Raw genomic sequence first — 23,676 nt, 5'->3', positions numbered from 1 at the left:
CTGATGTTGCACACATTTGAGTTGCACGTTAAACATATTAGGCACAAGAATGCCAGTTGAACTCTGCAGAACTGTGTAAGCATGCTAAAGCTGGCACAGCAGTGAGACTGTAGCTGTGGGGTATCTGTTCAGCTGGAGCATAATGGAGCTCTAAAAGGACATCTGTGTATCAAACTCTCTGGAATGACAAAGTGTGCCAGGTTTGGGGCAGCTGCCGCTGGATCTTTTTCATGGCAGGTCTCCATGCCTTTAGTTGTTGCAGGCCAAACAGAAAATTCAGCACCTGCAGCTTTCTCACTCAAACCATCTCTAAGTTGGAAACAGGGCAGGCTCTATGATGAGGCACCTGCCTCAGGCAGCAGGTGCTGAGGTGTGATGAGTGGCCAGACCTGTGAGTGTCATGTGCCCCCAATGCTAGCCTCAAGCACAGGGAGGATATTGTTCATTCACCAGTAATGGGGTAAGATTCAACTATCAGTCCAGTTGGCTTTTTTATATGCCTTGGGAGAGGCTGCCCTTTTGTCCTTCACATCAGGCAGCAAAATGTCATGAGCCGGCCCTGGTTGGAAAACACACTTTTCTACTGCTGTCTATTGTTAAAGGACGCAGGTGACGCTGTGGGCTAAACCACAGAGCCTAGGGCTTGCTGATCAGAAGGTCAGCAGTTCAAATCCCCGCGTTGCTTGGTCCCAGCTCCTGCCAACCTAGCAGTTCGAAAGCATGTCAAAGTGCAAGGTAAACGGCGTTTCCGTGCACTGCTCTGGTTCGCCAGAAAAGGCTTAGTCATGCTGGCCATATGACCCAGAAGTTGTCTGCGGACAAACACCAGCTCCCTCAGCCTATAGAGAGAGATGAGCGCCACAACTCCAAAGTCGTCCGCGACTGGACCTAACGGTCAGGAACCCTTCCAATGTCTGTTTTTTTCTGAATTGGTAATCATGGTGGATTATGAAACTTTGTCCCAATACATGTTCAGCTGTCTCCTTCTGATTTTGTTTGTAACAGCACTGATGTTGATGCTCTCTTCTTGTTTTTAATGTGCTATTTTGACTTTGTAAGCTGCCTTGGGGGGCTCCTTTGGTTCTGAAAAATGAATGTTTGACCAAATAAACCCAAGTGGATACCCTAACAGTGCTCAGACAGCAGTTGCAGCAATCTTCCGTATTGGGGAGCCTGCTGCTGCAGCGGTTCCGCTGAGCGGATCGCTCCTTAGAACTTAAAAGAGGAGCCTCTGCTCAAATCTGCCATTAGAATAATTCGTCACTTTTATTTAACACCATCTCAGTATACACGGGGCCTTACAAGAACACAACTTAAAATATAAAAATAGATTGAGGTAAACAGCAGCTGAAGGCAAGGGAAAAGAAGCAGGCGGGTGTGGGTGTGTGCAAATTAGGTAAGTGCATGCAAATATTTCAATTAGACAATTACACGCGGAGGGACTAGGGAATTACAGATGTTTTTGTTGGACTGCAATTCCCATTATCCTTGGCCGTTAGTCACGCTAGCCGGGGCGGGTGGGAGTTGGAGTCCCCCCCAAAAAAATCCGGCCGGCTTCCCAGCTTCAGCTTTAAATGCTAACAGAGCTGCTGACGTACCGCCCCAGTTCCCTCTGCCCGAATTTGCAGCGGCTCGGGGGCGGCCTCAACCATTTAAATAGCCCCTTACTAAAGCGCTTTCTCTTTTCGAAAGCCCAGCCCTGCCCAGTCCTCCTCTTTCCCGTCATCCTCAGCGGCCATGTCCGCTACGCCCCGCGCTCCCGACGGCTCTCCTCTCCCGTCCCGTGATGCCTCGCGCCGCGAGTGGAACAGGCGCAAGATGGCGGCTGAGCGGCAGGTGGTCAGCGGCGGTAGCGGCCGTGGAGGTGGTGGAAGCGGCGGCGGCAACAGCGGAGGCTCCACGGCGGGCCTAGAGGAGAACAAGGAGAATGAGAAGCCGAAACCGGGCGGCCTCGGCGATAGCCTGGGCCTGGAAAGTATCCTACCGGCATGACGGGGTTTGGGGAAGGCTTAGTGGGGACGTGTCACTTAAGCGAGCGGCGGAGCCCTCCATGCAGCTCTGGCCTTCAGGAAGCCTCTGGCCCCTTCGGCCTCCGTGGGCCTTTCTCCCGCTGCCTCCTCCCTCGCTCTTTACAGGGCTGGGGATGTGGCTGTCGGAGAAGGGGCCACTGGCAGATTTCCTAGTGGAAGAAGGGTCAAAATGGGCATTAGCGGGAGCAGCTGACGTGGACCTTAGGGATGCAGAGCAGCAGATTAGCAATAATTAATAATAATGTTATTATATATACCCCGCCCATCTTAGCTTTACATTAGGGTACAGTTTTAGCCAGGCGTTACCAGGGGTTTTTTTGTTGGGGGAGGGCGTTACTCCTTGAGATTGTGACAGAATGGATTTGGGATCCACAGCAACATATGGCATATTTAAGAAGAACTTTCTCTTTCCACTACTATCCCCTAAACCGCCTGGATTTGCAGGCCGCGCCTGTTTCTGAAAGGCTCCGTGTGGAATTTATTTTGTGGCAGTAGGCCATGGCAGACTTATTACCTGGAAAAAAAGCAGTGTTGAAATGTGAAATCCGTGTGCAGTTTGTAGCAAAGATAGCTGAGCGGGGATTCAGAGCCCTGCTTACCGATCTCTTTTTGGAGGAAAGTTATTCTTTGGAATTATTTGGTTCCATATGCATTTTCCCCGGGGGGGGGGTCTTTTCTTTGTAATCTGCTCCGTATAGCAGATTATAGAAGTACTGTTAAGCTCTTCTGACTGATATAGCAGTCCTGTGCTGTTGGACATTGTGGAGAAGCATTCAGAACTGCTATATAAAAATGAAATGTTATACTGTGGAAAGAAATCCAGGCCCATAGTGTTATTTTGCAAAACTTTGTGAATCTTTCAGTGCAATTAATTTTTCCTTGGTGTTACCAGCATATGTAACACTTTACCAAGCAATACAAGTTTAAAATAAAAACTTCCACAAAGTCATTGCACTTAGATGCTTACAATTTAGACAGTGGGGGAGACAAGAGGCCATTGTTGTGGAATAGATATACTCTGATATAGAGTGAAATAGTTGTTTATGGATTGATGAGGGCAGCATCAAATTGTCAGATGAACAAAGGTCAGTGTTTGAAAGTTAGTTCGGTGATTGGCATTAAAAGTAACTGGTGATCATGTAGAAATATGTTGTGTGCTGTATAAAATTTAACAGTTCCTGAAAATAATTCAAAGGCATACTTTTTGCCTCCTTCTCCAGAGCTACCACTAAATACTGCAAAGTGTTCATAGTAGCAGTTCATTGAAACCTACTGGAAAGTATACCATTTCAGAAAATCAATATCCCAAACTGTTCAATTGCCACATGCAGTATTAGCTGTCTTTAAATAAGGAGAGCATTTATGCTTACATGTTATTGTGCTCCGCCCTTCGTTTTGCTAATTGGCTGACTTCCATAAATATTAAGATTTAATAAATATCTTTGTTTCTGTGGAATCAGGAAGAGGGAACCTGTAGTTCATGCTTTTTATATTGTGCGTTAGGAGCCTAGAAAGGTTGATTTTTAAAATTTTTATTTAAACTGATCAGAAGATCCCATGAATTTTTGATACTTCATTATTTTAAGTGTCTACTCTTATTGTTTTACTGAAAAGGCAGATGGGAAATGTAAACTACAGACTACCTTTTGGCCTCTTTTTGAATTTATCTGTACTCTTACTATATTCATTGGCCTATGTGTACCAGTTTTTATTCTGTAACAGTAATAAATTAGATCAGTTAATCTCACAAATTAATGATTATGGTTGCAGTCCTAGATACAGTTACCTGGAAGTAAGCCTCATTGAACTTTATCTCATCATCAAATATCTCTTTATAAATATATAAGGAACCATTGGGTTTCCCAGAATATAGCTTAACTTAATTTAGACAGTGATCTTCAAGCTAATATTGTTACATACGCTTCAGGTTACATACACTTCAGGTTACAGACTCCACTAACCCAGAAATAGTACCTCAGGTTAAGAACTTTGCTTCAGGATGAGAACAGAAATCGTGCTCCGGCGGCGGCGGCGGGAGGCCCCATTAGCTAAAGTGGTGCTTCAGGTTAAGAACAGTTTCAGGTTAAGAACGGACCTCCGGAGCGAATTAAGTAATTAACCCGAGGTACCACTGTACACAGTTGTATTGGCTTTCCAGTGAATTCTACTTGGGGTAATTTGTAAAACTTACTTTGTTTAACGCTTTCCCAGTTCAGAAATAAGTATCAGTGTAATATTACAAAATAGAAAGTTATTTACATGTGCTTCTAAATAACAGCTGTCATTTTAATGATACAACTTTATCATCCTGTTTAACATTTCCTTAACAAGTTCTTCAGTCCTTCAGATTGTTAAGGAATCTCAACAGCAACATGGGTTACGGCATGGTGATTTTCAGAGATACAGGTTGGTATACTAGGAATAATGAATGGGAATGATTTGCTGCCAATGTCCTTTTGTCTTTATTTAAATGACTAGGTCTAAACAGATGCTAGTTCTTTCTGCAGTTTTAGCAGGGCTGCCATATTTCAAAAAGTGAAAATCAAATCTGGACACAAAAGTTGTTGAGCTGCCTCTTCCCCCAGCCCCTAAAGTTGTTGAGCTTTTTAAAGTTTTGCCCAAAATTGTTGAGCAGCTTTTTTAAAAAACAACAACAACAAACTTTTGAGCTACTTTTATTGAAATTCACCAAAATCTACACTACCAACCTGGGCTGCCATACAACTGGGTTTCACGGACATTTCAGCGATTTCCGCCCAGACACTGTTTATGAGGGCTATGTCTGGGAAATTCCGGACGTATGGCAAACCTAGTTTTAGAGAACCTGTTCCTTCCACTACTTTATGAAAATTTGTATCTACTTAATGTTTAAAGATACTTCCCCATTTATTTGAATCATTTTTTCTTCAACTCTATAAAGCACTAGCATGGGTGTTGCATATAATTTATATAATACAGTTTTTACAGGTGTGTAGAGAAGTATGCAAAACACTGAATGGAAAGCTACTTACTCAGAACTAGGCACTAAAGGCTTCATTACCATAAGACATTTGGTGCACCACTCTAAAGCAGCTGCTTTGTGGTTCCATTCAGTTCTGTAAATCTGTCATGTAGGCTGCCAAGATTTCCTGATTATTAACATTTTGGCTATGACTACTGTCTTCCACTGTAAAAACTGATGACAGCCACACATGGTGCCCTCTAATATATGAAATGTATTATAGTTCTAGGTTTGTTTTTACTGTCCTCCTCTTTCTTAGTCAAATAGGAGGCAAAAAATGGAATTCAACATTGTGTAAATCCTATCCTTCTGTTAGTGCAAGCTTGCCAGACAGAACAAACTCCCATCTCCTCCTTCCACACACTGTTCTGGGGATTCTCCTTGCCTTCCCAAGCAAAGTGGGGAGGGGGAACCCCACTAGGCTAGCAGGGCTTGTTGCATTGGCTCCTGGAACCTTTTTAGTTGAATCCAGCCCAAGTTCTATTCTTTGTAAGAACTAAAAAGTTGTGGTTTTTCTCTTCAGAGGTTACTGCTCCCGGCGACTAAGAAGACTCAGAAAAACTCTTAACTTCAAGATGGGAAATAGGCACAAGTTCACAGGCAAGAAAGTAACAGAAGAACTGTTATCCGACAACAGGTACTAGGACGCTCAATAGCCATGCTGATTTTTTATTTTATTTTTTATTTTTTTTGCCAAAAGGGGCAGGTAAAGTTATAAGCTTCTGGTTATATCTCTCAATCAGAAACCTCCAGTAGTGAAGGGAAATGGTGCCGCATGCTTATATTAGTTGCTTTTGACTACATGTACCTTAGCAGTGCTATTCCCCCATCACCATAGGTGACATTATTCAACTGTGTGCTGCAGATTTGGGGTGCTGGTGAGGAGAGAACTGTTCAACTTCAAAAATACCGTATTTTTCACTCTATAAGACGTACCTTTCCCCTCCTAAAAAGTAAGGGGAAATGTGTGTGCGCCTTAGGGAGCAAATGCAGGCTGCGCAGCTGTTGCTGAAGCCAGAAGAGCAAGAGGGATTGGTGTGCACCGATCCCTCTTGCTCTCCTGGCTTCAGGGATAGCCACGCAAAGCCTCTTGAGCGCAGCAGGGGCGCTCCTGCCTCTTCGCACAAGAGGCTTTGCGTTGCTTTCTTGTTTCTTGTTTTCCTCCTCTAAAAACTAGGTGCGTCTCATGGTTGGGTGCGTCTTATAGAGCAAAAAATACGGTAGGCAGCCCTGCTCAGTATTATAAAAATGTTTTGAAGTGGATTACTGATCTTTTCCCCCTTTAAATGTAGTGACTTGGAAATCAGTATCCTGACTACCAGACTTCGATTTGCATATTTGTATGCTAATTTATTTGTGGGTGGGTGGGCAAAATGCCATCTTTGTTTCTTTCTACTTTGTTAGGGGATCGGATTTGTTGGGTTAACTGTTGGGATACTTCTAGATAAAATGGGATTTGAGTATCAAGATTCCACATACTTGAATGAAAAGTACACAAGCTAATTTGGAGCTACCCCCCTTCCTGTGTTGATCATTGCTAGTCCAAGGAGCAGTATAGGGCCTAGTAAGTTCAGTGTGGATGGCACAGTCTGAAACAGGGACCACAGCCAACCTCAAAACAATTTGCTCAAGGTACCTGTACCACCTCCAGGTTTTTACACTACATCTGAAACTGTGGCTTTCATTCATTCATTCATTCATACTATGTATAATCATACCTTGGAAGTCAAACGGAATCTGTTCCGGAAGTCTGTTTGACTTCCAAAATGTTCAAAAACCAAATCGCAGCTTCTGATTGACTGCAGGAAGGTCCTGCAGCCAATCAGAAGCCCCATTGGATGTTCGGCTTCCAAAAATAGTTCGCAAACTGGAACAGTCACTTCCGGGTTTGCCATGTTCAGGAACCAAAACATTCAGGAACTAAACTGTTCGAAAACCAAGGTACGACTTTATATCCCATTTAAGAGATATAAGATAGTAACAAAAAATCAAATAAAAACACACATACCAATACAATAATTGAATACAACTTGTATGAATATCAATAACATTTAACAACTAAAACAATTAGACATCAACAAAGCAGGTTTTTTAAAAAAAAAATATAGGCAGTTTCCCTACACATTTAAGGAGAATGGTCTTCAGGATGTGCAGTCGTGGCTTTAAAGGTGATGGGGTAGATAAATCTGTCCTAACCACAGCAGAACTTGTTCCATGGGTTTTTATTGCACAAGTGAAATAAAGGAAATAAATTTGTTTGGAATAGATTTTTAAGCTGTCTTGTCTTTTCTTATACTAGATACTTGCTCTTGATTCTGATGGATGCTGAGAGAGCCTGGAGTTATGCTATGCAGCTTAAGCAGGAAGCCAACACAGAACCTCGCAAACGATTCCACTTGTTATCTCGCCTGCGCAAAGCAGTAAAACATGCTGAGGAGCTGGAGCGCCTGTGTGAAAGCAACCGCGTGGATGCCAAGACCAAGCTGGAAGCTCAGGTTACTGCTAACTTTCAAAACCCTTTTATAGCATAGAAGATATAAACTGACATTTTGTTTCGTGTTGGATAAATGAATCTGAATTGTAAATAATGTTAAAACTTCCTGTGGAGATTAGGTTAGGAATGTCCAGTATATTTGTAGCGACTTTTTAAGCCCAAGTTAAATAACATAGTTTCATTGATTCAGAATAGTAGTCTGTGAAGTCTGAGACAGATCATTAATCTGAAAGCCAGTACAGAAAATGGGGAAAGAAAGCAGATAGCAGCTAATCCTAGACAGGAGTCTGGTTGGGTTCAGCCCATAGAATGTTTCCAGCTGGCCGATATGTATGCTGCTTAGCCAGTGCTTCCTCCTGTAGTGCCATAGCAGATGCAGCAAAAAGGTCAGGAGATGCAAATGCTTGTTTGAAATAGCAGGCTCTGTTATTTACATATATAAGGACATGCGATGGAAGGTTGACGAGTGATATATTTGAGGATGGTGAGTGGAATCCAATATAGTGCTAAGTGAATGTTTTGTCAGTGCAAGAATTTTGGCTTGTGCAAAGGAACACCCTTCCCTGTACCCTGTTCCATGCAACCTCTAAATCTGTTCTAAGGGTTTCCCCAATACTCTGGAGCAGATTTGGGGAGCGTGCAGGCCATGCACAAGGAAAATAGAGAGGGAAATTGTCATGCAACTTGAAATAATTGTGCTGATGAGATGCAGTAGTTGAACACCGCTCGGTTTTTGGAAATATCAGGCTGTAGCATATCAATTTATGGAAGTTCAAATCTGACATTTCACACCTTCTGTCCAGAAGGTTGAATCTTCATCCTGTCTTATAGGAAGCATAGATAATTGTCCTGTCATTCACTTTCAGCTTTTGGCTGAGAAACAGGAAGGAGGTATCAGCCTGTTTGGAAGAACTCTATAAAGTTTGGAAAAATAAATAACAATTATTATCTCTGCTCCTAAAAAAGAAATCCCCTACTCCAGTGAGGATTATTCTATAGTCACAGGATGTTGAGTGTCAGTTGGAACAGAAAACCAGGGGATACTCTGCTTGAACTCCTTGCAGCTTATATTGGAGGAGGGTTAGGCTGCTAGGAGGTTACGGTGCACTGTAACATTTTGCGGTATATCTTCTGATGTAGCAACCATTGCCTAATATTTCCAGTGGAACTCCTATATATAAAATGAGCCTTTTCTGGAAATGGTCAGACAGTAGCAGGGATAAGGACTTGGGTCTCTTTGTTTCACCTGTGGTATTCTCCCCAGGTCGCACCAGCCCTGCTTTCTTCTTTCAGTGTTTATTAGAGTCCTTGAACTCTAATAAATGCTGCTTCCTTTTTGGGGGGTGAAACATAGGGGTGGGGGTGGGTGTGTATATATATATATATAAACTAGCCTATTGCATAAAGGTAAAATTCACATTTGCTGTTCTTCTCACTTTTGCCTCTGGTGCTGCCCACTCCTGGCATGCTGCCCCTGGAAGGTTGCCCAGAAATGAATGCAGCCCTCTTGTTAAACTAAGCCCCCGCAGGGCTATAACTTACAGGGAATGGGACTTTCATTTTTACAAATCCTGGGGTTCCTTGATTGAGGCAGAACCTAGAAGAGTGAGGTGGGAGTTTGGGGCCTAGCTTATGTATTCAGTGAATAGGAAACTGACTGTCTGCAGAGCACAGGAAAAAAAACAAGAAAAAATAAAAAATTGCTGTGCTGAGTCAGGGTAAAATTCTACTTAGTCTAGCACTGTGTCTAAAAATACCTGAAACTTACAAGTGAAACATCAAAGATACAGGTTTTTTATTCATTCTCAGCATCTGGTAATCGGGCTTCCTCTATGTACATTCCATTTTTAGCTGCCTGAGCTAATAGCAATTGATTATCACATCCTTTAGGAATTTGTTCCAAAAATATTATCTATGCTAGAATCCGTCTATATGCTGATTTGTGACTTATCACACCCAGGCAGCTATTTGACTCTGGGAGCTTAATGATTTACTTATTATAGTGCACGTGTTCTTTCATTTACCTGAACATCCTCTGTGTGGTGGAGTAGCATGAATACTTGCACAACAGCTGGCCAGTAAGTACCACAAGTCTTAGTAACGTGTCTTTAAAAACAGCATCGCATAATTTCTAGAGCCTTTTCACTTGGGGTTAGGTTTCTGAAAACATGAATTCGAAACATGAATGTATAACTTGTACAATGTATGTAGTGATGTAAATGTTAGGGCTGAATACCCGGTTTACTGTATGAATGCTTGTCGTGGTATTTGAGGTAATGTAGGCAACCGGGGAAAAGAATAGTGTTCAGGCAAGTTTCCAGTCTCTGCTGGCTGTATTCTTGCTGGCTGTAGACTGAGACTGTACTATTGCACCGACTAATAGGCACCCCTCCTTGATTTACAGGCATATACAGCATACCTCACAGGTATGCTCCGCTTTGAGCGCCAGGAATGGAAAGCAGCAATGGAGGCATTCAACAAATGCAAGTGAGTTTGCCCATCCTTCCTATTGCTTTGTTAATACGAATCTGTTAAACTAATCCTATCACATGTTGATGAGTTTTTCCACGCAAATTCTCCTCTGTTTTCCAATATAACCCCCCCTCCCCATCAGTTTTGGACCCCTAGTAGTTGTCCTACTGAGCAGCATGATAAAGTTAAAAGGGCTTTGTAAGAACAGCTCAGTACTGTAACAGTAATTTATTTTAAAGAGAAAGGACTTTCATTGTTGTAAAATAGAAACTATTAAGTTTTTATCTTCCTGCTGCAGAACCATATATGAAAAGCTGGCTAGTGCTTTCACAGATGAGCAGGCTATACTATATAATCAGCGAGTGGAGGAGATCTCCCCAAATATTCGTTATTGTGCTTATAATATTGGTAAGTAAACCAAGAAGAAAAATATTTTAAAAGACTGCTAGTACTGTTTACATTTGCTCACCTGACAAAAGAGATTCAAGGGGTAATACATACTTGAGCATATGCTTGGTGCACCATTTAAAGTCCAGAGTTTCCCTCAGCTTGATGTTTTGGTAATTTTTGCCTTTACTTGGAATAGTTCTGCCTGTCATAATTGCAAACAAGAGCTTGAAAATGTGCTGGAGAACACAGAAAGCTGAGAAAACAAGAATCAAAATTGGGCCTTAATGGTTATAAGTTGGATCTAGGTGCTTGCTTTTTTTTTTTTTTAACTTCAGTTCTATGCAGTGATTAATATCCCAATTTTTCCATTACTTTCTTTGATCTTGGGGCAGAAAATACTTGATAAAAACCTGGTCATTTAAAATAAAGTCCAAAGTACATGTGTCTTGCAGTTTTTTCCTGAAGAAGCTGCTAAAGCTGCAATCTTCACGTGAGGAGGGTCTTACCCTTCTCTTTCCAGCATTTTTTTTCCTGCTGAAAATTGCCACCCCATGTGCTTTCTCCTCACAGAAACAGCAGTACGCTTTCCTTTATAGAGCAAAAATTGGTAGCTTTTAATGTGAAAGGTTTGAGAAATCCCCCCCCCCCCATGTTCTGTCTTCTACCACAGATGAAACTACTTGTAACTGAATAATATGTAACTTTCCTTTGAGAACGAAGGTTTGTAAATTTGGGGGTCCTTGTGCATAGTCAGCATCTCTTTTTAGCATGGGCTGAAAATATTAAATTATTTATTATTATTTATTGAATTTATATACCACCTTATACCCGAAGGTCTCAGGGCGGTTCACAGAAAAGATCAACATGAAAACCACAATATATACAATCAAAATAAAAACAACAACCCAATAACCCAAAATAGCCAGTAACTACAGTTGCCTTTCTCAGCCCACTGTTGCAAATTGGCGTTTATCATTACAGCATATCTGTTTCGTGCATACATATTCAGGACACAAATGTAACATGTTGCTCCCAGTGTTCTTTACATTTACTTCACAATCACGAGGCTTGGAATTGTTTTCTCACAATGTAACAAAATGTGCTAGATCACATATTGTGCACTGCTATTTGTTTCTTAGGTGACCAGTCTGCTATTAGTGAGCTAATGCAAATGAGACTGAGATCAGGAGGCACTGAGGGACTTCTTGCTGAAAAACTTGAGGTAATCTGTTCTCTTTTTTTAAAAGAGCCTTTCTTGCAGAAGTTGGCATAAGCCTGAACTTAGACCAATAGTGTCAAACTTGGATGGGCTGTAGAGAAAACTTGCCATCTAGTGTGTTCTGCAGACATGGAAAGCTATTTGTTCTGTTAAAATGAATCACATATTTAGATGCCTAGCTGTGTCCTGGAAGACTTGGAACGTTCCTCTCCTCCTCCTCCAACTAGCCACCTAGCAAAGCAGATATATGTGTACGCATCCCAGATGCATATGATCACTGAAGGTGGTTTAGTCATTTGTGTAGTAAAAGTGCCGCGGAACACACTGGGATCCTTTAAAAGATCTGACAGCACTCCCTGACTTTTATGATGGACAACCCAGCTCTAGATAATTTATTGTAGGCAAGGATTTTTTTGACTAAGTATAATAAACAGAAGAGTCCTTAGTGGTTTTAGGAGCATTTTAAAAAAATACTTTAAAATATTTTGATTTCTGATCATTACTTGCCTTTAGGGGATAGGACAGACTGCTTATTTAAAAAAATGAATGTGTTATCAGATTAATGTTTGAAAAACAAACAGGCAGATTTTATGGCTGTCATCATGGTTGTTGCACAGATCTAGGTGAAATATTGTGGGAAATACAACCTCCTATTTGCATTTCTAAATAGTAGCTTCTCTGTTTTGCAGTCATTAATCACCCAAACCCGAGCAAAGCAGGCAGCCACTATGAGTGAGGTAGAATGGAGGGGAAGAACAGTGCCAGTGAAGATAGACAAAGTGAGGATCTTCCTGCTGGGGATGGCTGATACTGAAGCAGCTATTGCTCAGGTAAGTATAAATCCCTGCAATCTGTCACTGCGATTTTTACTGTAGTCAAAGTCCTGTATTCTTATGTGTAATTAGATAGCTGTACATCATCCACTTGTGTTGGGGGCGGTGCAGATTTACGCCCAGAAAAGTTGTGTAATAGAGCTGTGTGATCAGCAGGTGGTGTAGCTCACGATTTTCCAGTGTCTTGGCTGAACCTTGGCCAAAAAGAATGTGGGAGGATATAAGTGATGTGTATTTTCTGACCTATAATTGTCATGATCAGGCATGTCGCCAAGTCAGTGAGTACACGTAGATTGGCTTCTGGATTTATCACATGTTGACATGCAGACACTTGCACGTACATAGCGCTCCCCAAATTTTGTCTTGGCTTACTCGTCAAACTCATTTATTGAGTTCACCACCAGCCCCTCCTGTCCCCAAACCTTATTTGTGCAGAGAACTCTGAGAAGTGTTAGGCTTTTGCAGAAGGCGCAAGTAGCACCTTGCCGTTGCTGCATCTTGCCGAAGCCCAGTAGTAAGGGAAAGTAAATGTCTTCCCTCTGCATAGAATAGGGGTGGAGAAGAAAGAAGAGGTGGCTTCTGTTACGCAAATTTTGCAAAAGTACAAGCCATGGATCGCTGCCTCTCCTCCCCCTGTTCTTGTAGAACAGGGATGTCCAGCCAGTAGATCGCCATCTACTGGTAGACCCCTGGCTGATCCTGGTAGATCGCGGCAACCTTCTCGTGTACAGTGGTACCTTGGGTTAAGTACTTAATTTGTTTCGGAGGTCCGTTCTTAACCTGAAACTATTCTTAACGTGAAGCACCACTTTAGCTAATGGGGCCTCCTGCTGCCACCTTGCCGCCGGAGCACGATTTCTGTTCTCAACCTGAAGCAAAGCACTTAACCCGAGGTACTATTTCTGGGTTAGCGGAGTCTGTAACCTGAAGCATATGTAACCTGAGGTACCACTGTAAAACTAACTTTGTGCAATCCTCCCCCAAGAAAGCTCAACTAATCTGGGCACTCCTCTCCTAAAAAAAGCTCAACAATTCTGGGCAATCCACCCACCACACGCACGCTCCTCCTCCCTCCAATGACAAGGGATAGATCACTGCCACTGCCAGTTTGTTTGTTTTTATACTGGGAGTAGATCGCAGTCTCTTGGGAGTTGGGCATGCCTGTTGTAGAATAACAAAGGGAGTGTTTACCTTCCTGTTAGGATTTGCAGGACTGCTGCTGTCTTCTGCAAAAGTCTTAACATGCAAAACTGTTTCTTTTCCTTCATGGAGGAATGAATCAGTAGCAAATGGTTGCTGGCAGTTGGAGAAGCTGAACGGGAAGGGAAAGATGCCACATTTTTTCTCTATGGGAGAAGAAATAAGGAGGGCTTCCCCCTCCCCCTTTCCAGCTGGGTTTTTGTACGAAGCCGCTGCAGGGCAACTTTCAAGAGAAAAAGTGTATTTCCATTTTCTTCCCTGAAGGTACTTCTAGCTTCCCACCAGCAAAGGTTCATTGGTGCATGTCAAATGGAGGAACAGCACTTGTTACTTGTCATGAAGTAAGCAGATTTGTGGAATCCTCGTTGAGTGGATCATACATGAGTCTTATTTAGAGGCAATCCTATGAGCCAAAGCCTGGTTAAATATCCAGTTCTCACAATTGTTTTTGTACAAGTTACAAGGGAATCTCTAAATGGATACACCCACAACAATATACAGTGGTGCCTCGCAAGACGAAAATAATCCGTTCCGCGAGTCTCTTCGTCTAGCGGTTTTTTCGTCTTGCGAAGCAACCCGATTAGCGGCTATTAAAGGCTTAGCGGCTAAAAGGCTATTAGCGGCTTAGAGAAAGGGGGGGGCAGAAAAAAATCGGAACACTCGCAAGACGTTTTCGTCTTGCGAAGCAAGCCCATAGGGAAATTCGTCTTGCGAAGCAGCTCAAACACGAAAAACCCTTTCGTCTAGTGGGTTTTCCATCTTGCGAGGCATTCGTCTTGCGGGGCACCACTGTATACAAATGTTGTTAGGCAGATGCTGAACATTATGAAGAAAATACTTTCAGGGTCTCATCAGGCAGAGAAGTAAAACTGTAACCATGCTTCTGAATCAAGTATTTACTTATTCAAGCTATTAATCCAGTTCAAGTCTATTTTGCCTTCAGTTCTGCTCTTTAAGAACCTTTGCTGATACATCTATTTCTTGAAGGAGCTTGTTATCAGTTGCAGTGCACCCAGTGCTTGTCCATAGTTATGTTTAACATGAGTGATCAATACACTAACTTCAGCCTTCTCCCCTAGCCAGTCCTGAAGCTCTGTTCTGTCTGCTGGGCGTTTTATTACTTCATCATTATTCTAGTTGGTTTCCCCTTTGCATGTCTGAAGTTGAAATACTCTCATGGGTGTTGCTGAGAATGCTGTCAGACTTGTCTAGCTTGTCTTGGTGGTGGTTCAGAGTAACCAATGTCCCTCCTTAATATTTAGAAACCACCTTTATATATACCTGAAGAATAAGCAGCATATTTTTGAAGTTTATTAATCCAGTTAACATTAGTTGGATGAGCAATTAAAGCTACTATGCCCAAACCTATCCCAAAACTGCTAGGGAAGTTTTCTGAAGGGCTGTTCAGGCTAATGAAACTAGAGAGTAATTGGCTTCTGGAGTGCAGCCCTAATCCTGCAATGCTCAAGCCATGGCTATCAAAACATGCTGATCTAATCAAATCAGGCCGTATACCAAGGAAGTGGAACTTTTAGCCTTCCAGAAGCTTAATCTAGGAAAGGCTGATACTGTTAGTGGGTGGTTTCTTAAACTGGATGGGTGGGGTTCAAGCTGTTTTGGGTGGAGTCTCACCACAAAGGAACAGGTATGCAGCTTGTGGAGTCCTTCTAGATCCCATTACTTCCTCTGGAGGTCTTGATATTTTATGATATGGCACTATATAAATAGTAATCTTCATGGTGTGGAGAGCCCTTCATCACCTGCAGCTGATGATCCAGCTGTATCTCTGTCTGGATGGGGACAGCCGAGGTTCTGTTTCTCTGGTCTGGTAGTCTATGTAGATTACTACAGTGCATTATACAGGGGGTTGCCTTTGAAGATTGTGGTCTGGAACTAGACAATCTAAGCATATAACAATGATCCTGGTGGGCTCTTGGTTTTTCTTGCTCAGTTCATACAGTACAGCACTGATGAAACAGTTACAAACAGTTTTTATGAGAAACTACTATAGAAGGCCTTTTTTTTTAGTGATTTGAACATAGTCACACTACTTTCCCTAGTGCATCTCAGGAATGTTAGCCACAGGGCCAAGTTTCTACAGTTTGTTCCGCAAGCAGTGTAACGTTCTGTAAAGTTTCACATGATATTGCATTTCTGAGTTGTTAGAATTCTTAGCTTTTACCTCCTTTATGATTTCAGAAAAAGTAGCAGCGGCCTAATGGATTTTCAATGTTTCTGTGGTGCTTCTTTGTTTAGGCAGAAGAAGAAGAAACTAAAGAACGGCTGTTTGAATCCTTGCTGAGTGAGTGTCGAGATGCAATACAAGCTGTTCGTGAAGAACTGAAACCAGATCAGGTGAGGATAAAGTATTGTCCTTGTGCATCACCTTTTAACTGAGTGCTTGAAGAAAACATCTTGTGACAGACCCTGTAGGGTTCGTTATGAAGTGTAATAAATTGCAGTACAGTATCTCTCAGGCTTTGAGTTTTTGTTTTATCTCTTGTGTGCTCCCCAAATAAATACAATATAGCTTTGTTCTGCTCCCAACAGAAGCAGCGGGAACACTCTTCAGAAGTGGATTCTGGAAAGGTTACTAATATCCAGTACCTGCACAGGTGGGAGTCTTTCAAGATACTAATTTAGGGTTGTATCCTATGAAGTCATCCCATTTGCACATTGGAATTCCCCACCCCTTCTCTTGCCAAGCAGCCCACCAAATTTGTTCTGTAAGTTTGGAGAGACCCTATAACAGATTTGAGGGAGCACATAGAATGAGAAGAGGGAAGGAGAAGCTATGTTGCATGAGAAGTGCTTGTGTGGGACATACAACTTGGTTGGAGAAAACCCTCAATCTTTATTTAATAGATCTTAAACTCTTAATGGCTTGTGACTGTGGATCATTCAAATCCAGCAATATAACAAACGCTTTAAATATTCCAACATTGCTAATAAGGGTTTGTAAACCTGCCAAAGTTAAACATATTCCAAACTCTGTTCTATTTGTTTGTTTTGTTGCAAATATATCAACGAGAAAAACTTTAAGGTGGTCAGACTAGAGTTCTTCAATAAACTTTTTAGGAAGGTTTGACAGTCATCTTGTTCACTTGCCCATTTTGCCTGTTAAGATTTTATGGTATGTCCAGGTGTTTTTGAAATGGCTTTAACAAAACTCCTTTAATCGTGCTTTCTAGTTACCTGACATACATCAAGCTGTCCACAGCCATCAAGCGCAATGAGAGTATGGCAAAGGCATTGCAGAAGGCGCTGCTTCAGCAGCAGCAGCCCGAGGAAGATGGCAAGCGTACACCTCGGCCTCAGGATTTGATACGCCTTTATGACATCATCTTACAGGTAATAGCAATGGAGGGGGAGGAAGTCTTCTAGTTCCATATTTCTTAATCCTTTCCTAAGTTCGCAAATCAGGATCAGAAAGCACAAGTGCTATAAAGCTGCAGGGAGATCCTAATGCATTATTTGGCAACCAGAGATCACAATCCTCTGCTGAAAATTCTGTATAGCCTATAGTAGTGCTTAAATTCTAGAGCCTTATGCTCTCAAAATGAGTCTGTTCTCCTGCCTGTTCATTCCTGCAAGTACATCTTTGCCGTGTTCATTGTCCCTAGAGGACTCCACCTCAAGCACACGGTTCCAGCTGGTCAGGATTCCAAATATTTACAGTCTTTTCTGTATTTTGAGATGCAAGTCTTTGGGGGAAATGTGGCTTCATTGTAGGGAGACTAAATTTGATGCATTTGTCACTTTCCTATATGAGCATTTACTACAGCTAGTACATAGATAATTCTGATAATTCCAGGTTATTCTTAAAGGGAGCATGTGGAAAGGGTTTAAGAAAAATTTAGTGTTTAAAAGAGTGATGCTGTAGCTTCCTTATTCAGTTATTTCATATGTTTGTGTTTCTTACTGAAGAAACAAACAACCATCCTCTGAAAACTACTGGTTTGGTTTACACATCACTCTAAGCCAAAGTGTGACTTGGCACAAGTGTTGGGGGCTCCTGGGAAGAAGATGGTGGTGACTTTGCTACTCCCCAGTTGTTTTGCTCCTGTTTAACCATGCTGAGCTAAGCCATAGTTTAGCTTAACATGTTGTCCAAACCCACCCTTGTAGTTTGGCTCTCTCCAGACTAGCCATGAGCCATAAACGAAGAATGAACCTCAATTATGCTTCATGGTTAGTCTCGAGACAGCTAAATCGTGAGCTCGCATTTGGATGACACGTTAAGCCAAACTGTGGCTTACTTCAATACAGCAGCAGCGAAACAACCAGACAGCTGTGCATTCACACCGAGCCATCATTTGGCTTAGTGTGGCATGTGAACCCAGGCCTCTGTCATAACAAAATACTTAATTAGTTTTGGTGAAAGATTATCATTGTTTTATTTTAATAAGATTTATATACCATTTGATTTTAAAAACAATTTGTTTTACAAAAAAGACACCTTCATTTGTAAACCACTAGTTGCATTTCTGATTTATGAAATACTATTTATATTCAAGAACTGTTTCTCTCCCCTCCCCCTCCCTCCCTTCTGTTAATTCTCTTCAACATTGAAGAATCTGGCAGAGTTGCCACAACTTCCTGGTCTGGAAGAAGATAAAGGCTACCTAAAGGAAATTGGGATAAAGACACTGGTGTACAAAGCTTACAGGTAATTCTCAAGCAAACATGGTTACTTGATCAGTTTACTTGTAGCTAAAGTACAGCTAATATTTGAATACAGAGGCATGGATCCTAAGAACCAAGAATAGAAGGAGAAAGTAAAAGTGGTGTTCTGTGAGCTCTTGTGTAAGCTGTACCAGAAGATTTCTTGCAGTGCCATTCCACAGTGTGTTGGTGATTTCATTGCAGTAAACATTGAAAATACAAACTTATAGCATATAAATGTTAGAGGCCCAGAGAAAGTTCTTGCACAGAAACTGAAGCAAATAGTTATTATTTCAACACCGATTGAATTTGAAGTCACTTTCCTCAGGCAACATTCTTCTGCTAATTCAGAAGCAGCCCTGTTGTGACTAACAAAAAACCAATTATACTGAGAACTGAGTTGATTGATAACAAGAAGCAGACAAGAAATTGCTCAGCAGAGTGGGCTTCTTTTAAATTGCTTTTAAATTGTTTTTTATATCTTTTTTATTGTTTGAACTGTTTTTAACATGAATATGAATGCACCCAATGTTGTCTTCCCACCCCACTAGGTGTTTTTTCATTGCACAGTCATATGTTCTAGTGAAGAAGTGGAGTGAAGCCCTTGTTTTGTATGATCGAGTTCTGAAATATGCCAACGAAGTCCAGGCCCAAGCTGGAACTTATAAGAACAGCTTAAAGGTATGAAACTCTCCATTCAGCGTGGAGCAACTTTGTCAGTGAAAGCTCTTGAAAGACCGCGTGCAATTAGCTAGAGGCCATGTGTATACATTTTTAACTGGCTCTTTAACTGCTGAGCAGTAATACGATGTTTAGCTTTTGTAAATTCTTGCTCTGTAGACCTTACGGTACAGTGCGCAAATGCAGCTGTGACTTCCAGAGACTTTCCTCTTCTTGCAGAAAATATACTGAATATATGTATCTCAATGGTACTGCTGGATGCAGGCTGTGGGGTTGTAACGGCTACTGTGGATTGTATTTGTATATGCACAGTAAATGCTTTGCTTCCTTGTCTGTTGTGATTGAAGCTGCTCTGGGTGATCTTCTGTCTCTGAGGAGTTTTTGAACAGTGGTTGAAACTTGCTAATGGCATAAAACTTTTAATACCTGGAAGATGTTTTACATAATTGATCTGATTATTTAGGAGCTGCCTGATGTCCAAGAGCTGATCACTCAAGTGAATGCAGAAAAATACTCCTTGCAAGCAGCTGCCATATTAGGTGAGTGGGTTCCATTTCTTCTGTATAGATTGCTTCTCCCTTTTCAGCGTTGTGAAATTGTAGCCTTTTCTCTGCTTCAGAAAAATTCTGGTTCGTGCTGTAGACACCTCTTGCCTACATATATCTAGAACTCTTATCACCAAAACCGTTCCCCTCTGGTACCTTTTCTGATACTTCCACTGGCTTTCTGATCACTCCCAGATGCAGCACGAATTCCTCATCCTCACTTTCAAAGGCATCAAACCTTTCTATGACTTGTTCAGCACAACTCACAGTTCTTAATCACTACTGAAAAGAAACCAGTGTAACTCAAGTCGTTCGTTCCTTCTGTCCCCAACCAGCCACCCCACCGCCTGGGTCAAATTTCAGACTGCAGTATTGATGGCACTATTACACATAAATAAATAAAACAGGACAACTACGTATAAATCTCAAATTGCAACAGAGAATAGGAACATATCCTTAAAGCTGTGACAATAGATGCTTGTATACTATTGATGTGTTTTATAGGTAGTTGCATTGCTAGGAGCTGCATTTTCCTAAAATATTCTTGTGGCATCTTTCAGATGCAGGTGACAACCATGAGACTGAATCACCATCCCAGGTCAAGGATGGCAAGGTAAGACAGTTTTTGTAGCTAGTGAGATGGAAAATAGATTATTTCAGCATAACCAGCAAACGTACCACATGTTGCAGTTTGCACAAGCATGCTTTTAGTTACACAAATTAGACAGATTCTTACAAGTACATTTAATTGCAGATTTCTGCTGCTCATAGACTGGGACTTCCCCTTCCTCCCTTCTGCAGCTCCCCCACACCCCAGATCTGCCCCAGGTCCCCCAACCTCCCAGGGCAGACTGGTGTTTTTTTTAGCACAGGGAGCGAGGAACAGTGAAAGAGGAAGTCCCATTGGGCAAGCGAAAGTCCATTCCTCATCCATAAACAGCTTTGAATTTCGTGACATTGGACCATGAAGAATAAAAATACTTTTCAGCTAAGTTTTGTAGAATCACCCAGGCATTACACCTGAACTCTATTTAGCATGATAATGAGGACCTTCATCCAGATCTGGGAGGAAATCTGACAGCTCAGAAGCTGTTTAGAGATAAGAAAAATGAGCGTAGAACAGGTCTAAACGCTTAACCAAGTTTGTGCAACTCTACAGTTGACTCATTTTTGAGAAGCTGTCAGCTTTATGTAAGTATGCATACACACACCCTCTCTAGCAGAGTTTAAAATACTTCCTCTTCAGGCTTAGAAGAGCAGCTGTCTCGTGGACTGGTTTAAAAGAAGGTTCTGAGGTTTCCATGGCAGTACATATGAAATATCCATTCTCACTGTACCTTCCTCACTGGCTTGGACATGTTACCCACAAAGTCAGAACTGATGGGGAAGGCGATAATAGGTTCCTGCCTGGCCATTAGGCTAGACTTCACTTGGTAGCTAATGTTGTTTCAACTAATCTTATCTGAGATTTTTGTTTCCTTTGATATCAAGCCACTTTCTGAACGGTTTGAGACTTTCTGCCTGGATCCTTCTCTTGTCAGCAAGCAAGCCAGTCTGGTGCATTTCCCGCCAGAATTCCAACCGATACCATGCAAGCCTTTGTTCTTTGACCTGGCTCTCAACCATGTTACTTTACCACCCCTGGAGGACAAAGTGGAGCAGAAAGCAAAGAGTGGTCTCACAGGATATATCAAGGGCATCTTTGGATTCCGGAGTTAACCGGGGCCATTCTCAAGAAGAGCGCTTTTCTTCCTGTATTTTGGGATGGCTCCAACAGGTTCAGACCTTAACTACTTATGTCTAAAATCTGTATGGGAGGTCTTTAATAACTTCCCACTATTCTCTTTGTTTGCACACCTGTTTTATTAGAAACTTTCCACCCTGAGAACATGCATAATGTGGTCTGTCTCCCAACATTTGAAACTGAAGGAAAGAGCTGGAGTCTCAAATCACATTTATCAATCAGTTCAGGCAGGAATAATGCCCACTTTGTGTGGGCTAGGCATATCATCATTTTGTTTTACAGCTGATATGGTACTTTTAATTTTCAAAAAGCTAACCCAGCCCTCTGGACAGTACAGAACAGAGGGGAACCAAAGGCACATATATGTCTTCAGATTTGGACTGTCTAAGCAGAGTATGCAAAAACCCACAGCTGGCTAGATATCTGTACTGCCTGCCATTTCTGACTTTTGCTTACAGCCATGTAAAGTTTTCTTTTGTTTTTAACAAAAGTCAGGAGCTTCAGATTTACAAAAGTCTTGGATTAAAGATATATGATGGTTAAAATCTATAAAGTAAAAATGAGATTGTTTAAGAATACACTTTAAAGCGTATTGTATAGTCTTTCCACATTGAGGCACCACTTCTCAGAACAGAGGAATATGTTTCTCAGAGGGTCTTTCTTAGAACCTAAAAAGTCTTTTGGCTTCAGAAAGAACAAGCTACTATCATTTTATATCTTGAAAGACTCCTGACATTTCTTCAGTTTCCCTCTTCAACTTAACTGAAAGTGATAAATTGGGAGGGTGGTTTTGTTGCTTATTCTGTCTTTTACCTCCTTTCTGACATTAAATTTGGTTGTTTTAGGCATTCCACTAGTGAAGAATCAAAAGTGGAGCCAATGAAATCTTAAGCAATAAAGATCTCTAGCCATGTGTTCATGGTGCATTTTTTTTGTGAGAGCATTTATCTGTGCTGTGGGAATCCAAGTATCTTTATGTCAATATCATTCCCCCACCCCCCCAAAAAATGCATAGGCACAATTATTCTAAACATTTGTGAGCCTGAATTGTATATTTGACTTTTTGCGAGCTATATTACTGGTCTTAGGTAGTCTGAAATATTAGTTGGAGATGAGTCCTTAGCCATATTTTCGTGTTTATATTTTGTCATACTGTGCTCCAGTTTAGCTCTGTTTCTTCTTGGCATTCTTGGAAACAGTTTTGAAACTGGATTGTTCAGTTATAGAAATATTAAACAAAAACTGCTTTTCAGCCGCTCAAGCTGCAGAGAATTAAAATTTTCAGATTAAAAATAAATTGGGTTTAATTATACCAAAGTTATTGGATTTATGTACCATATGAAAAGAGTGCCCCACCTGTTTTAAAGAAATGGTCTTTCTGATCTGTCTATGGGAAGGGGGTTTTATAGGGGGGGAAACCTATTGCAAAAGAAAAAGGAAGTAATATTTTTTAATTTTATCAAGAGATGAAATTTCACATTGCGATGCAGTAGTAAGCCAATGATTTGTTAGTTCTATTGAAAGTTAAATGGAAATGAGATCTTTTGTCAAGTGACTGGGTCCAATCTCCTTTCTGGGGATGTGCCTATCAGTGTTTCGTTGATTGTACTTTGCTTCAAGCTCTGCTGTCGTCCTCTTTTCAGATCTGAATTAAATCTGAGAACTCTGCTCCTCTTACAGATGTAGCCAAACTTTCTTTTTGTTTGCGTTCTACCCCACACCTGTGGGCAACTGGACACATTCCACTCCCTCTGCTTTTGTCCTTGTTTGCTGTCACAAATGGCGACTACTTCCTTTGTGAAACATGCTATGGAACAAAGCATGTTGGTCAGACAGAAGTGAAATCCTGAAACAATAAAGGACTTATTCCTGCTTTCTAAAAGTGTAGTTGTAAACTATTGAAATCAGTGCTGAGCTTCCACTTTGCTGCTTCCTTACTTGAAAGTTGAAAAATTGCCTTTGCAATTGTTGGAGCTAAATTTCTAGGGAGAGTAAAAGCAGTATTTCAAACTGTGGCTGCGGTTTAAAAAAAAAGAAAAAAGCTTCCTGCCACACATACATGTACCCACTACAGTGGATCCTCCAGATATGAATTAAATTCGTTCAGGGGGTCTGTACTTAACCCGAAAAGTCCATAACTGGACACTTCCAGGTTTGCCCTTTTCGCAACCCAAACATTACATATCCAGAGCAGTACGTAACTTTAGGGTCCACTGTACTACTATCTTGAGCCAGCTGAAATGGCTCAGACAAACTATGGGATGATTGAGTTGGAACCACTGTGCTTCGGCTGCTCACATGTCTGTTGAAGGCTTCCCCTTCAACTGTTCTTTAGCAATGTGTTAGGGCCTGTATCCAGGTATAGCTACCACCAAAGCAGCTGCTGTTCATAATGGGCACCA

At 41.5% G+C, this 23,676-nt stretch overlaps 1 protein-coding gene across 2 annotated transcripts; it reads left to right on the top strand.

The window, feature by feature from the left end:
- Positions 1-1,735: 1,735 nt before the first annotated feature.
- On the top strand, positions 1,736-23,156 carry SRP68 (signal recognition particle 68). 2 transcript variants are annotated; one of them, XM_083487563.1, is made up of 16 exons: positions 1,736-1,975; positions 4,370-4,436; positions 5,555-5,668; positions 7,331-7,526; positions 9,930-10,012; positions 10,296-10,405; positions 11,527-11,609; positions 12,296-12,436; positions 15,896-15,994; positions 16,190-16,254; positions 16,831-16,990; positions 18,214-18,308; positions 18,856-18,985; positions 19,449-19,524; positions 20,091-20,143; positions 21,022-23,156. In XM_083487563.1, the coding sequence occupies exons 1-16, from the start codon at positions 1,738-1,740 to the stop codon at positions 21,247-21,249; spliced, it is 1,938 nt and encodes a 645-aa protein (XP_083343689.1). In that variant the 5' UTR covers positions 1,736-1,737; the 3' UTR covers positions 21,250-23,156. The 2 variants fall into 2 exon arrangements, with proteins under 2 accessions (XP_083343689.1, XP_083343690.1); XM_083487564.1 differs by having other exon boundaries at positions 1,794-3,957; positions 4,172-4,436.
- The last annotated feature ends 520 nt before the right edge of the window (positions 23,157-23,676 follow it).

This window comes from Podarcis liolepis, assembly GCF_965112155.1.
Source record: "Podarcis liolepis genome assembly, chromosome: 2".
Lineage (NCBI taxonomy): Eukaryota > Metazoa > Chordata > Lepidosauria > Squamata > Lacertidae > Podarcis > Podarcis liolepis.
Note: the sequence above shows the minus strand (reverse complement) of the source record. Positions and strands in the feature narration are given on the sequence as shown.

What these genes read in the sequence shown, in the direction of transcription:
- SRP68 (XM_083487563.1), top strand. Translation starts at nt 1,738, where the DNA reads ATGTCCGCTACGCCCCGCGCTCCCGACGGCTCTCCTCTCCCGTCCCGT. An exon ending in TTATTGTGCTTATAATATTG is followed by an intron (nt 10,406 to 11,526) that starts GTAAGTAAACCA and finishes TTTGTTTCTTAG; the next exon opens with GTGACCAGTCTGCTATTAGT. An exon ending in TTTATGACATCATCTTACAG is followed by an intron (nt 16,991 to 18,213) that starts GTAATAGCAATG and finishes TCAACATTGAAG; the next exon opens with AATCTGGCAGAGTTGCCACA.